A 14,905-nucleotide genomic window follows, 5' to 3' on the forward strand; every position below is an offset into this window, starting at 1 on the left:
TAAGAAAATGGAGGAGTGGATGAGGGTCCAGGCCGTCAACAGGCTTCCGCTGCGTATCTCATCGATTCTGGTCTGCTGGGCTGAAATCCAAAACACAAAGTGCTCAAAACTTCTCCACATATGTTAAGTGTCATCATATCTCTGGGTACAAGCTCGTTATATACAATATAGGGATGGTAAACAGCAGGTTTTAACAGCTCCTTTGTTTAGCCCTATTTAAGAAGCAGCTATACTGGTCGGACATGTCCCCCGGTTTTAATGTCTTTTAAATTGTCAACACTTCTTAGTGGAAAATATGCGTGATGAAACGGCATGAGTGCCAAGAAACGTTGCAATTTTTCATTCATCTAGATTATGATGACTAAATGTTCTTGATTTTACGCTTTTTAATAAAGGTTTTAACACTTTATTGGAGCGTGTAGTTTGCTGAATGCAAGCTGAGAAGTGGCATACCCTACTGGAAAGCCTTCTTTAGCTAGAGAGCCAGAGTGCTGGAACCGCTGCCAATTGATTCAGTCTGCTGCTACCAGCACATGGGTGTGTTTGTGCTGTTTTGAGTATATGATCTGCTGTAACATCACATTCTATTCTTTATACTGTTCACATGATGTGGCACCTCCCTTTTGCGGAAAAATGCCAAAATTACAGTAGATTTGCATAATCAACAAATGCATGATAACAAGACAATACAATAGCACTTACTCTTTCAAACTAATTTCAAAGTTATCTATATTTCCACTCCCCCTGTATCATGTGACAGCCATCAGCCGACTACAAATGCATATGCGTATATTCTTTGAATTCTTGCACATGGTCAGTAGCAGCTGGTGACTCAAAAAGTGTAAATATAAAAGACAGTGCACATTTTTTTTTAATTGGAAAGTTGTTTAAAATTACATGCTGTATTTGAATCACGGAAGTTTAATTTGACATGAGTGTCCCTTTAAGGGGTTAAATATACCTTACCTTGTATACTGCATATAAAGATGACTGAGCTTCACTTATAAATCGGAGTGCCTGACAAAGGCCTGAAATCTTGCAATTGCATTCACTATTAGTTAGATATTAAATGGATAGTAAAGTCAAAAGTAAACTTTCATGGTTCAGATAGGGCATGCAATTTTAAACAACTTTTTCTAATTTACTTTTCTCATCAAATGTGCTTTGTCCTCTTGGTATTCTTAGTTGAAAGAAAGGATATACAGGAGTGTGAAAGCTACTGAGAGTCAGAAAAAAGCTAAACCCCCCCAAAAAATCACACTAATCTCTCAAAAATGTGTGATAAATAGCAAATAAGAGGACATACAGCCAAAACACGTAGATGCATTTATTTATATCACCTGCAGAACTGAAGTTAAGTGGAGTAGTTCATTGGGCTGAACGGGTGTCATAGTGTCCCTTTGTGCAGAATTATGAGGGACAGGTTCACAATAAACCGTTGCAGCGCCTATATGAGACAGACTCCAATATCCACTTGAAGTTTCTTTACTCTGCTCAAACCGGATATCACAGTCCGTGCTGGAACAGACCCTGACAGCTCATACGAGTGTCAGGAGGTTTTCAACTAAAGGCTTGGAGACTGTGTAAACGGAACGCAAAACGTCTAAAACAGCCCAGTGTCCGGTAAACCAGTAAAGAGAAGTCTTGTCCTACATCTACTTGGAGGACAACCAAGAAGAGTTTTGTTTAAACACCCGGTTGACGAAACCGCAACTGATATCCTGTTAACAGAAGGAATCATTTAATAGGTAAAGCTGTAACTTGCGGCTGACTTTGAGACTCTTACCTTAATCAGAGGATTTACTATTTTTTTAATTGTTCCAGAACCTTGTCTTTCCACTGTTCCACTGTTAACGGAACATATCTCCTCAAGGGACTATTAATTTATACGTTTTGGGATAAATGTAAACATCTCATTTCATTTTACTGGTCAATATTAGCAATATTCTTAGTCGAAAGCTAAACCTATGTAGGCTCATATGCTAATTTTGAAGCCCTTGAGAGCCGATTCTTATCTGAATGCATTTGACAGTTTTTAACAGCTAGAGGGCTTCATGGGTTTCATATAAATAACATTGTGCTCACGCACGTGGAGTTATTTGAGTCAGCACTAATTGCCCGAAATGCAAGTCTGTCAAAGATCAGGAGGCAGTCTGCAGAAGCTTAGATACAAGGTAATTACAGAGGTAATAAATATATTTCTATAACAGTGTTGGTTATGCAAAACTGGGTAATGGTAAATAAATGGATTATCTATCTTTTTAAACAATAACATTTTTGGCGTTTACTATCCCTTTAAATGTATCACCTGTACATCACTTTTATTTTCTTGCAAAGGATTTTTACTTTCTTTGATACAAAGGCATGAAAATTAAAAGCACCTATAGCTTCCTCTAAAGAGTGGTGTGTGGGACAACATATGGCTGTCATTTTTTATACGTTCCTTGATTTTTTCCTTTTTCACTATGAGGTCATTAGATATAGAAAAAAATATCAGTTTATACTACTCACTGTATTTTTGGTATCATGTACAAAACATTATTTTCAAACAATATTTAAAACGAAAAAAAAAAAAAAAAATGTCAGCAGTGTATTAAGATATCCTTTAATAGTTCATGGGTTACTACTCAGTAATTGGATTATTTGTAGTATGGTAGAGAAGTCCACCAAAGTATTAAAATAAAATGTTTTTATTTTTACAATTATAAGCAGAGCAGAAAATGAACTAGAACAGAATGACCACAAAGGAAAAATGTATGGTGGTAATTCTGTGTTGTTAATGTGCTCATTCCACCCTACGCATGGTTTCTTCTCCATTACTTCACTCCTCCCTCTCCAATCGGCGGAACAACAGCCCACAGTCTTGCCCCAGTGGTTGGCCCTGAAACTGGCAGCTCTGTCCTTGAGTTGCTGCCAAGAATCTATTCCCCACCATTTTCCTTCTGTCAGGGGACACTGCAAGCCGATCAAGAATTTTGCTTGCCAATCCTGGAACTACAGGTTGCAGAAGGGTGGCATAAAGTCTCAGGGCTTCCAGTGTTAGGTACAGAACAGAGTCCCTCCAGGCAGCTTCCTCCACCACACTGCTGCGTAGTTTCCATGGGGTCTGACTTTGGAAGAAAGCATTGGAGCGACGCACAGCAGCATCTACAGCCTCCAAAGCCTTGTGCACTTGAAAACTGCCTATCCAATGGTCTACTTCTGCTGGTAGCTTATATAGTTCTGAAAGCAATACCTGAAGTTGATCTTGGGCAGAGTGTGGTACACTGCTGGGTTGGAAATGTGGACACTGCTGAGCAGGGTTAATAGCAGGGGCAGTGCAACGATTAAGGAGACCTCCTAGTGCATCAGCAAGCTCTGAGTTTAGCAGGGTGCGCACTGCATGGTGGGTAAAATCGCAGTCCCGCTCTGGAGCTCCATGGCGCAGAAGGAAATAACGTAAGCCGTCTCTTGTGTATTGTTTGATGCACTCCATGGGATCTACCACATTCTGCAAGCTTTTGGACATCTTGACCCCATCGCATGTCCAGTGGGAGTGAACAAGCAATGCTTTGGGAGGAGGCATACCTGCAGCCAACAAAAATGCTGGCCAGTATATGGCATGAAATCGTAAAATGTCTTTGCCCAAGAGGTGAGTGGAGGGACCCCAAGGGGCTAAACTGGGATTAGGGTATCCAGCACAGGTGAGATAATTGACAAGAGCATCTAGCCAGACGTAGATAGTGTGGGAGGGGTCAGAGGGCACAGGGATACCCCATGACAGACGATTACGTTGCCGAGACACAGACAAGTCTGGAAGTTCCTCTTCAAGCCAGTGCCTCACCACTCGAAGGAAAGGAGCAGGACGCACAGGGTCTGTTTCCAACCAGCGCAGGAGTTCAGGACGAAGAGAAGAAAGTCGGAACATATAATTTTCTTCACTCATCCACTGAACCTGAGAAAACAAATGGAAAAAAAAGTTAGGAGACAAAAAGAACAAAAGAAAATTGGAAAAGCAGATACTGAAGATCAGAAAAATAATGTTTAGTGATAGTAAATGTTATAATATGACACTGAAAAAAATAATATTAATAATAATAATATTTTATGTAAAAAGCACTCTTTCTTTAACTGCTGAGTGATTTCCACCCCTGTGCTGAGCGGTTTTGCAGTTTTTAGATGCTGCTCACAATTTAAGCCCTACTGTAGGCCATTTGTCAGTGAGAACCCCCCCCCCCCACACACACACACACAAATATATATATAACACAGGAGTGGACTGCACTCTCAGACTGGACCGGGTACACATCCTAAGCCACTGTAAACTCAACAGCCCTGAACACTGACAGACAGCTGCACAATTCCCAGCAACCCAGGCAGTTAACCCCTGAGCAGCCTGTGTGACAGGCCCATAGGGAAGCATTACAAACATTATCAACACAGCACACAGAAAACCTGGCACCACATTTGGGCCACAGGATCAAGCCCATGACCAAGTCAAGGTATCCCCCTTCCTGGGACCCTAACCAGCACCCACACAATGCATACTTTTAAACAAACCAGCTGGGAACCTCCCAGGGTGACACAGGCTTTTGTACTCTCCACTAAGTAAATATAAAACACAGGAATGGACCACACTCTCAGACTGGCCTGGGTACACATCCTAAGCCACTGTAAACTCTAAAAGCAGGTTTAAAGGTTTATGCATGAGTGTTTAAGTGTGGGTATGCGTGTAGTAAAATCGTTATTAATAAAGTGTGGCTTGGGCCTGTGAAACAAAAGTGATAATGGTTCACTGAAATTCTTTGTTGTCATCTTTTGGCATCTGGTTCTTGTCCATGCTTTGCTGATCTCCATTTACAACATTTAAAAATCATATCGTACCTAAAGTATCCCCTAATCTCCCTAAAAGGTCAAAGAACAAAAAAAAAAAAAGTTTTGTTCTCAGTGTCCCTTGCTGCTTTATACATATTCTCCCGCATTATCTAGCTTTTATTCAGCTGTTCCAAGTGTCCGAGAATCCTATTGGCTAATTTACTTCTAATCCTCCAGTAGCAATAATCATTAATCCTATTGGTACATTTGAAAATTAAAATCAGCTAATATAAATATCTTCCACCCTACTGACTGGTTAAACCAAAGAATGTGCATTTTATCCTTTTGCTTAATCTGATTTTGTTTTTAGAGGGGTTATTGTGTTGGGTAGTCTGGAATTTAAGGAGTTTATTACAGTTACATTAGGGACACTTGTAGTGATGGTCGGTCCTATTACCACTCACAGTAACACTTTAAACCAGATTTTAAAAAGTAATATTGACCCTTTCTGGACCTGGAAGCTGATGCCCCTATACTTAAGGGCTCATGCCTCAAATTTGGATTAAATATATTTGTCCCTCTCTATTCTTTGATCATGCTGTATTATTTTACATTTCAATTTGTTTATGCCTTATATGTGATGCCTTTCGTTAAACTAGTTTTCAGATATGTCATATTAGTGTTGTCAGTTTGTTTGTTTAAACACCTTTGTAATTCTTATTTTCGTTATAGTTAATAATCACCTAATTTTTTCTGTCCGTTTGAGTTTAAGAGAAGAGACAATTAATTGTGCATTTTGTATATATGACTATAATATGATATTATGGTTCAACAATGCATCTCTGACTTCCTGTACTATGTGCCTTGTTTTCTTTATCGCTGTACTCAATAAAATACTTCAATAAAGATTATATATTAAAAAAAGTGATATTAGAAGATGATTATAAACTTAAAGTGAAGGTAAACTTTGATGAATGAAAGCCCGTTTTTTAAAAATACTATTAAAAACAGGGGCACTTTCATTCATCAAAGTTTACAAAGCAGCTGTTTTGATTAAAAACTTACCTCTCTTCTTTGCTCAGCCAGAGCAGCTTCCCCCCACCCAGAGATCCTCTCTTCACACGTCATCAATGACTAATCCAGCTTCATCCAATCACGGCTTTCCCCCCAGGGTAGTCATTGCCTGACGCCATGCCGTGATTGGAGGAAGCTGGATTAGTCATTGATGACGTGTGAAGAGAGGATCTCCGTGCGGGGGAAGCTGCTCTGGCTGTGAAAAAAACAAGTAAGTTTGTAATCAAAACGGTTGCCTTCTAAACTTTGATGAATAAAATTGCCCCTGTTTTTAATAGTATTTTAAAAAAACGGGCTTTCATTCATCAAAGTTTACCTTCACTTTAATATGAAGGTTATACAAAACAAGTATTTGATTACAATTCTAAACAATGACGTGTAATATCAAATAGAGTGATACTGATTGCGTGAGGCAGAGCATAAAGCAACTCAAAGCAGGCAGGCAGCATCACTGTAATCCAACCCATAGTTAAAAGGGACATTAAACCGTATAAACTAACATACGTTTCTAAATATATAATGCAGTCAAAGCTTACCTGCAAAAAGGTTTCTATTTTAACCCCCATTAACCCCTTTAATCCAGGCATAGTTTTGTTTGCAGCAAGCTCCCCCTGGGCATTACCATATATGGAAGGTGCTAGCCAGGCCATAGCTTCTTCCGAATGCACTCGTGCACGAGGTAGGGGGCAGAGTCACATGGTACCTGACTAAAGCAGTGAACAGTATAATGCTGAAGCTTTCACTAAGCATGTAACATTATCCCCATGGAAACAAGCAAATCTCTTGGCAACAAACAATAGCAGTAAATGCTATCCCTCCTCACCCCCCCTTTGCTTGCATAAGTAATTATACTCACATGCACACTTTGTTATATGATAGCAAAAGGTTTGGACTAGGACACTGATAAGGTGGGTGGAGCAAGCTTCACTTGGCAACACTAAAGTGTAAGTAATTTTGCAGATTTTTGGACATTTTATTAAAATACGTATAAGCTTTTTTTTCCCCCCACACACTGTTTTACCTCAGTTGACCCTTTTATGATATGCACATAACTCAAATTTTTTTTATGGCACTTTAAATAAGGTCAGCAATGGATTAGAACATTGGAGTTTTCTTTGCAAAAGAATGACCTGTAAGCTACCCAAAAATGCCTAAATCTAGGTTTTTGTTAAAAGGATGCAATACTTTAAAAGGCAAGGCAAGGGTTGGCAACTAGATTATATTACACTTATTTAAGTCTATAATCATGCTCATTAGTAGAACATATTAGTAAGGTGTTTACTATGGAGTCTGACACTGAATCCCTTGGAAGCCAGTGGAGGCAGAAATGTATCATGTACAATACTTGTCAGAGCTCTATAGCAGTCAAGAAAAATGATTGACTTTCTTAGTACACAGTTAAAATAAATATTATATATTTGAATATATATTATATAATGAATGTATATATGAATAAGAAACTGGTTTGAAATTTGGACTTTTTAGAGTCCCTTTTGTCTCGCACATTGGGGACAAAACCTTCACATGTTGGCCTATCCACATGGGCAACCTGCTCCTTCCAAAAACTCCCTAACTATGATGTTTAATACCAGCAAGAAACTTCAAGATTCTGCACAGCAGACTGGGATATATTCTATTAATTGGAAGTGGAATAGAATCAACTTCTAAATATGATTTTTTTTTTGTTCAATAAAGTTAAAACACTTGTATATGAAGAGAAATGAGAAGCAGCATTTGGTCCAAGTCTTGAAGAAACAAGAAAGTTTACCTGGTGACCACTTTCAAGAGATACTCGGATGTTGTTGCCTTCAGCATCTCTGCTCTCTGCAGTCTGTCCCTCAGTCAGGAAGGCCTCATCAGAAGTGCAATACCATCCTTGGTAAGTCCCCTTGTATAAGTAACCTCGCTCCTTCAGAGTCTCCCAAAATCTAGCCACAGCCTGGACATGACGGGGCTCTGATGTGCGTACAAAATCTGTGTAAGAGATTCCCAGAGCATCAAACACTTTACGGAACTGGACAGAGACTGAAGAACATAGAGATTGTGGATCTGTGCCAAGAGCCATTGCAGCCTGTTGTATCTTCATGCCATGTTCATCTGTACCTGTTGAAAAGAGACAGCTATAATACTGACAATTTATATAAAATTCTAAATGACATCATATTAAAATTATACTTTGTATGGTTAAGCCCAATTTGTCATTTTTAAAAAGAGCTAAATATATAAGGTGTGTACAATACTACAATTTAATAATTCCCTTCCTAGAGTGCAAGTTATACTTTGTATGGGTAAGCCCAAACAGTAATAGGTAAACAATTTGGTGAGCTTTTTGGAATGGACAGTTTGGCTTTTCATGATCTTATGTATATAATTTATTATCAAAAATTATTCACTTTTATAAATGCTAAAAATGTTTTAAAACTTGTTTTTCCATGTTATACAACATAATGGGCTAGAGTACAAGTGGAACGATATCTTAATGTGCGGCCGTAAAGGGGCAACTTTGCCCGTTTATGGGTTCACATTTAATAACCAGCCATTACAAGTGGCTGGTTAATGCTCCTATGAGCTCCCGGTTTAACTTTGCGCTTAGTGCAATTAACCAGGAGGTCAGACTTCTGGTTAAAAGTTAAAATATGCCCCTATTGCCCCCAAGATAAAGAGTACAGTGCATTTACATGTAAATTAAAGATGAGCATTTTTATTTAAAACAAACAAACAAAAAAACCCTGCATGAAGCAGTTATAAGCTTTATTAATGTCATTTCTATGTTCAGTTACCCTATCTTTTAACATCCTTCTTGTTTTCCCTGTGTATTACATGGGATATGAACAGTACAGTAAATATATCACATTTTGAGTTTTACGTTGTACTCTCTGCTGTTTCTCAAGCCAGTCATTTTCAGTTAGACTTGTACTATAACTGCTCTGAACTAATTTATCCTTCAAATTAGGAGCCCTATGTGCTATAAGGGATGGTACAATACCCATTACTTCTTTTACGTCTTCATTGGCCATTAAGAATTGCCATTTTTCTTTTAGGATAGATCTCTTACTCCAATGGCTATTATATTGTGTCACAAATTTTACTGTATTATCTGTTATACACTCTTTCTTACTGTACAGAAGGGTATCTCTATTAACCTTTTGAGCTGTATTCATAGCATAATTTAAATTTCTTTTAGAATAACCCCCTAGCACGAAATCTCGAACATTTCTGTGGCATGTTTTTAAAATGTATTTATACTTGAACAGTTTCTGCGAAACCGTATTGTCTCTTTTCAAAAAATTTCTGTTGCTAATTTAGTCCTTTTCTGATTATTACATCAAGGAAGGACAATTCAGAATCACTATAGTTATATGTCAAGAAAATAATTTTGAGGTGCCCTTCCAAAGAACAAACACATCGTGATTTAGCAAAGCCGTAGTGAAAAGCCGTAGTGAAACTGAGCTTGCAATCCATTGATTCAATTCTTCAAAAACGATTAAAAGTTCCCATAAGCCAAGATGGAGACACGCATAGGATGGTGCACATGTAGCAACCATTGCAGTTCCCACTTATTTGTTTATAGACTTTTTATAACATACAATTTAAACTCATTATTATGTAAAATGAGCTGTAATAACTCAATTACAAAATCTGTATGTTTTTCCAAATTGAGCCCCTCGAGCCTCGAAAAAATGTCTAACTGCTCGTATACTTATTTCATGCGGAATGGAGGAGTATAACGTCTCAACATCCAAAGAAACTAGTAGAGTATCAGAGTCAACCTCTATTCCATTCAATTTTCATAGTAGGTCACTTGTGTCCTGTACAAACGTTGGTAAAGCTGAAACAAAAGATTTCAAGAAACTATCTGGATAATTACCTATATGTTCGTTAATACTTCTTATCCCTGAAATAATGGGACGTCCTGGGGGTCCTTCAAGTTTTTAGGCAATTTGGGTATGCAATAAAACACCAGAAACCTTGGAACTATACGTATAGATAATCAAATTCTTTACCATTTTATAATACCATATTTTCTAGCTCTATTTAGAATGTGCAATAATTATGCCTGAATATTCGTTATTGTCTATATTTGGTATTTAAAGTGTCATTCAATTCAGTCTTATTTTTTTTCCAACTTAAATCTCATCTTTATTTACCATCTTCTGCATTAATCCCAAAGAGCATTCCGATAAAAAGTCATGCCAATCATGAGCAATATCAGGCACTTTCTTCAAACCCAATATTGAATATTCAGGCAGAATTATTGCATATTCTAAACAAGAGCTAGAAAAGGTGGTATTATAAATGGTAAAGAATTTGATTATCTATACACACGGTTACACCCTTAGGTGTGTGGGATATTAGATTTGATTTTGCGTATTAACAAGGTACCTTAGTGTCAACACCTGGCGGCATCTTTGTGCTGGGCGAGGTATATATATATATATATATATATATATATATATATATATATATAAAATAAATTAAATGATATTCACAAAATAAGTTCTGCAATATGGATTTATTAATATAATGAGTACTGAAATCCCTGTCTTGTTTGGGAGTGTGTATCATTACTCTCTCATATTCTCTCTGTTTCAATGACAATTGTTTGTGTACTACCATAAAATAAATTAATTTGTCAGGTATGTAAAAATTTGGGGATTTTAAACTTGTATGATATATATTGTTGCTTTGTGCCAACATAAAATGGTGTCACTGCAGCAAATAGAAGGCATTTTATTGCTATATATTTGCTTAATAGGCTCAGTCCTGCATAAACATTTGAACTTCAGTACAACCTCAATCTTGATATCTCTATAATAGACAAAGAAAAAAAAACACACACTACATAAATGAGAAAAAAACAAAACAATGGACCATGGTTTTGTTGGAGTGTGAGATTTCCCATTTAAAGGCACAGTCAACACCCGATGTAACTTAAAGCCATACCTTAGATTCGGAATAGAAGATGCAGCTACACCGCATCGATGATGATGAGCTCTAACGGTATTGGAGTAATCACCAAAAATACATAGTTTTATTCCTTGAAAATATGGCCGCCAAACTCCCCCCACTATTATGTATAAACCTTCTTTTAATTGAATCCTCCAATCCCAATGAAATCCTTGGTCAGTTTGCGAGCGTGCAGAAGATAATGCGCATGCGACAGAACCATCACCCTTTGAAAAATGAACGAGCATGTTAAAACATTATAGAAGGGGACAAACGAGGAAGGGGAGGAGTCTTCATAAAATAAACCTATGTATTTTCGTTGATTACTCCAATACCGTTAGAGCTCATCGACATGCGATACGGTGTAGCTGCATCTTCTATCCCTGATCTAAGGTATGGCCATAAGTTAAATTGGGTGTTGACTGTCCCTTTTAAAGTTGTAAATCATTTATAAAGAGGAACTTTAATGGTGCTTGGAACAACAAAGTAAATTGCAGTCAAAAGAGGCAATGACCCTACAACCACTGGCATGCAACTACTGGTAGGCTGTAACAAAAATAAAACCACATATTTCTTGCCAACTTTTAAAGTCTATAGAAACAAAATCTTTACCTGTACTAAAGTGAGTCTTCTTCCCACTCAGCGCAGCGTATCGATGCTGCACATCAGCCTGCACAGCAGAGTATACATGTCCAAGGTGAGGAGCAGCATTCACATAAAATATTGGAGTTGTAAAAAGATGGTATTGTGTCTGTGTGACATCTCCATCTCCTGGTACAGTTACCTTGGACCTAGTGCTGCATCTTAAGAGCCTATGGAACAGCCAACAGTTCCCCTTTCGCCACATATCACCTATGGGAGAAATCAGATGACATCTACAGCAGACGCGAATATCTCACAAATCAGAGAACATAGTACTTTCCCAGAAGCCACTTAATAAAAAAACAATGATAAACACAGTATTAACACTTAGTTGGAGAGGTTTTGACCCAAAACTAAGAATAAAAAAGGAGCAGGTGGACTGAAACATACTGAAAATCATGTAGTGGTAACATGTACAAGAAACAAGTAAGAGATACATATAAGGTAACACAGCAAAGGATAAAATGACACTAGAATGAACAGAATTGATAGAGGAGATTTTTTGAGGGAACTAGTGGGGTAAATACCACGTGCCATTGTTTTAGCTTGCACAATTGTAATTGTGCCTAGCACATGTAAAGGGACATTTAACACCTCTTCATTTTTGATCTTCTATATCCCCATAAGTATTTGCTGTTTGAGGAGTTATATTGTTATTGCATAGACATAGTTTAAAAAAAACGTCTGCCCATGTTCAGACATATATGTCATTTGGAGATCTGGAGGGCAAAATAAAAAGCACTCAAAAGCAACATTGTGCCCCAAGCCTTTGGCTGAACAAGCCGTGTCAAGAACCAGCTCATGTACCCAGCTGGCTGCTCTTGTATCCCTGTATAATCTCTTAAAATGTAGTGTGTCCTGCACCGCATTAACCATGTCAAATCCTCCACTCCTTACATGTGCTAATTTACACGTCAAATCCTCCACTCCTTACATGTGCTAATTTACACGTGTCAAAATAGAGGTGGCATCAATAACAGTGATCCGTTAAATCTTTGAAGACATTGAAGGGGTCAGGAGGCTGCCTCCCTCCCAACACTACTGTATTTGTTCTTAAACTTTGTGGTCTCTTGATGAGACACAGTGAAAATTAACACTGAACACTGTGCCATATTGTGGGTCTGCTTACATTTACAAAAAATGTTAAAAATAAATACAATTTTAACATAAAGAGGTGACCAGGTGATTAATAATGAGAAGGGTGTACAAATCTCATACATTTTAAAGATATTTTAAGGAAATTCATAATTGCCTGACAGAGGTATAATGCATTCTATAATAAGAAAGTAGTGTACTAATTATAGGTAATCTATCTATGCATATCTAATTATATATAACCAAATCAGTAATGGTCTGATATAACTGGAAAAATAATCTGAAAAGTTATTCTAAAAATGAGACCAATTATTTAAATTAATTTAAATCGCTCTTACAGACTAGTGATTTAAATCAAATCCACACTGGCTCAAACGTAAACAAAAATTTGCGCTCGTCAGGTTAGCGGAACTTAAGACCTAGCATAAAGTTTAAGGGGAACAAAAAAAGTTGCACCAAGCACAACATAAGTACATTAAAATAAAGTGTTTTACTCATATATACACGATCTGATTAAAATTATTCATATAAATATTTTTTAAAATGTATAAAAGGTTAAAAAGGTATATGACGGGGTTAAAAGGTACTGGCCCACGGGCCATTTCTGGCCTCTGAACTGGTTACATGCGGGCTCTGGGCCTAGTCAGAGTACGCGCTACATTAGGACCTTAGGGCGCACTGTTAATTTTTCTTTTTATTCAAAATATTGCCAAACCAGCAATAACCCCTTATTGGACCATTAGGGATTTAGTCCCCACCCTGCAAAAAAGATAAGTAGGAGTAGGGGCAAACTGTTTTTTTAATTAATTAAATGTTAATATACAGTTATATATATTTTGCTGTCAAGAGACAAGGTAAAAAACAGTAAATTAAATTTGGCAGAGGACAACCTTCTCCACTCAGTAATACTCCATAATGTCAGTTTTTAAATCAAAAAGAAAAGTTGATGCTGAGCAGAGGAAATTTGAAGAGAGGTGGACAAGTGATTATTTTTTTTTTAACTGATGCCCATATACAGGCTGTTAGGGTCTCAACTGCTAACTCACTTAAAGAGACACTGAACCCAATTTTTTTCTTTCGTGATTCAGATAGAGCATGCAATTTTAACCAACTTTCCAACTAACTTTCTAATTCACTTCTATAATAAATTTTTCTTCATTCTTTTGCTATCTTTATTTGAAAAAGAAGGCATCCAAGCTAAGGAGCAAGACAATTTTTGGTTCATACCCTGGACAGCACTAGTTTATTGGTGGGTGATTTTATCCACCAATCAGCAAGAACAACCCAGGTTGTTCACCAAAAATGGGCCAGCATCTAAACTTACATTCTTGCTTTTCAAATAAAGATACCAAGAGAATGAAGAAAACTTGGTAATAGTAGTAAATTAGAAAGTTGCTTAAAATTGCATGCTCTATCTGAATCACAAAAGAAAAACATTTGGGTTCAGTGTCCCTTTAACCCCTTAACGGCCAAGGACGTACGCCATACGTCCTCAAAAAAAATACACTTAACGCCTGAGGACGTATGGCGAACGTCCTCGGTCTGGAAAGCAGCTGGAAGCGATCCTGCTCACTTCCAGCTGCTTTCCGGTTAATAACCCCCTTTGGCCATCCGATGCAGAGAGAGCAACTCTGTGGCCCTCTCTGCACCGGACATCGATGGCCGGTATCGTTGGTTGGTGGGAGGCGGGTGGGCGGCCATCGATGGGCCGTGTGGAGTGGAGGGATCGGGACTGACAGGGGCGCGCACGGGCGTGCACGGGGATGGTGGGCGGTTTGCGTGCACGGGGCGGGAGCGTGCGGGAGGGAACCGCTACACTACAGAAAAAACATAATTTATGCTTACCTGATAAATTTATTTCTCTTGTAGTGTGTTCAGTCCACGGGTCATCCATTACTTATGGGATATATTCTCCTTCCCAACAGGAAGTTGCAAGAGGATCACCCAAGCAGAGCTGCTATATTGCTCCTCCCCTCACATGTCATATCCAGTCATTCGACCGAAACAAGACGAGAAAGGAGAAACTATAGGGTGCAGTGGTGACTGGAGTTATAATTTAAAATTTAGAACCTGCCACAAAAAAGACAGGGCGGGCCGTGGACTGAACACACTACAAGAGAAATAAATTTATCAGGTAAGCATAAATTATGTTTTCTCTTGTTAAGTGTGTTCAGTCCACGGGTCATCCATTACTTATGTGATACCAATACCAAAGCTAAAGTACACGGATGATGGGCGGGACAAGGCAGGAACATTAAACAGAAGGAACCACTGCCTGTAGAACCTTTCTCCCAAAAACAGCCTCCGAAGAAGCAAAAGTGTCAAATTTGTAAAATTTGGAAAAAGTATGAAG

General features: G+C 38.0%; 1 protein-coding gene across 3 annotated transcripts in view; it reads right to left on the bottom strand.

Moving 5' to 3' along the window:
- Positions 1–2,589: 2,589 nt before the first annotated feature.
- Positions 2,590–14,905, bottom strand: part of MARS2 (methionyl-tRNA synthetase 2, mitochondrial) — a 36,535-nt gene continuing 24,219 nt past the window's right edge. Inside the window, exons 2-4 of one of the 3 annotated variants that reach the window (XM_053691056.1) lie at positions 11,428–11,667; positions 7,637–7,971; positions 2,590–3,934 (exon numbers count right to left, since the gene is read on the bottom strand). In XM_053691056.1, the coding sequence (XP_053547031.1) occupies positions 2,822–3,934; positions 7,637–7,971; positions 11,428–11,662 (1,683 nt within the window). In that variant the 5' untranslated portion in view covers positions 11,663–11,667 and the 3' untranslated portion in view covers positions 2,590–2,821. Of the gene's footprint in view, positions 3,935–7,636; positions 7,972–11,427; positions 11,852–14,905 lie in introns of those variants that run through there. The other 2 variants (XM_053691051.1, XM_053691060.1) reach the window with 2 other exon arrangements.

Source organism: Bombina bombina, chromosome 1 (assembly GCF_027579735.1).
Source record: "Bombina bombina isolate aBomBom1 chromosome 1, aBomBom1.pri, whole genome shotgun sequence".
NCBI lineage: Eukaryota > Metazoa > Chordata > Amphibia > Anura > Bombinatoridae > Bombina > Bombina bombina.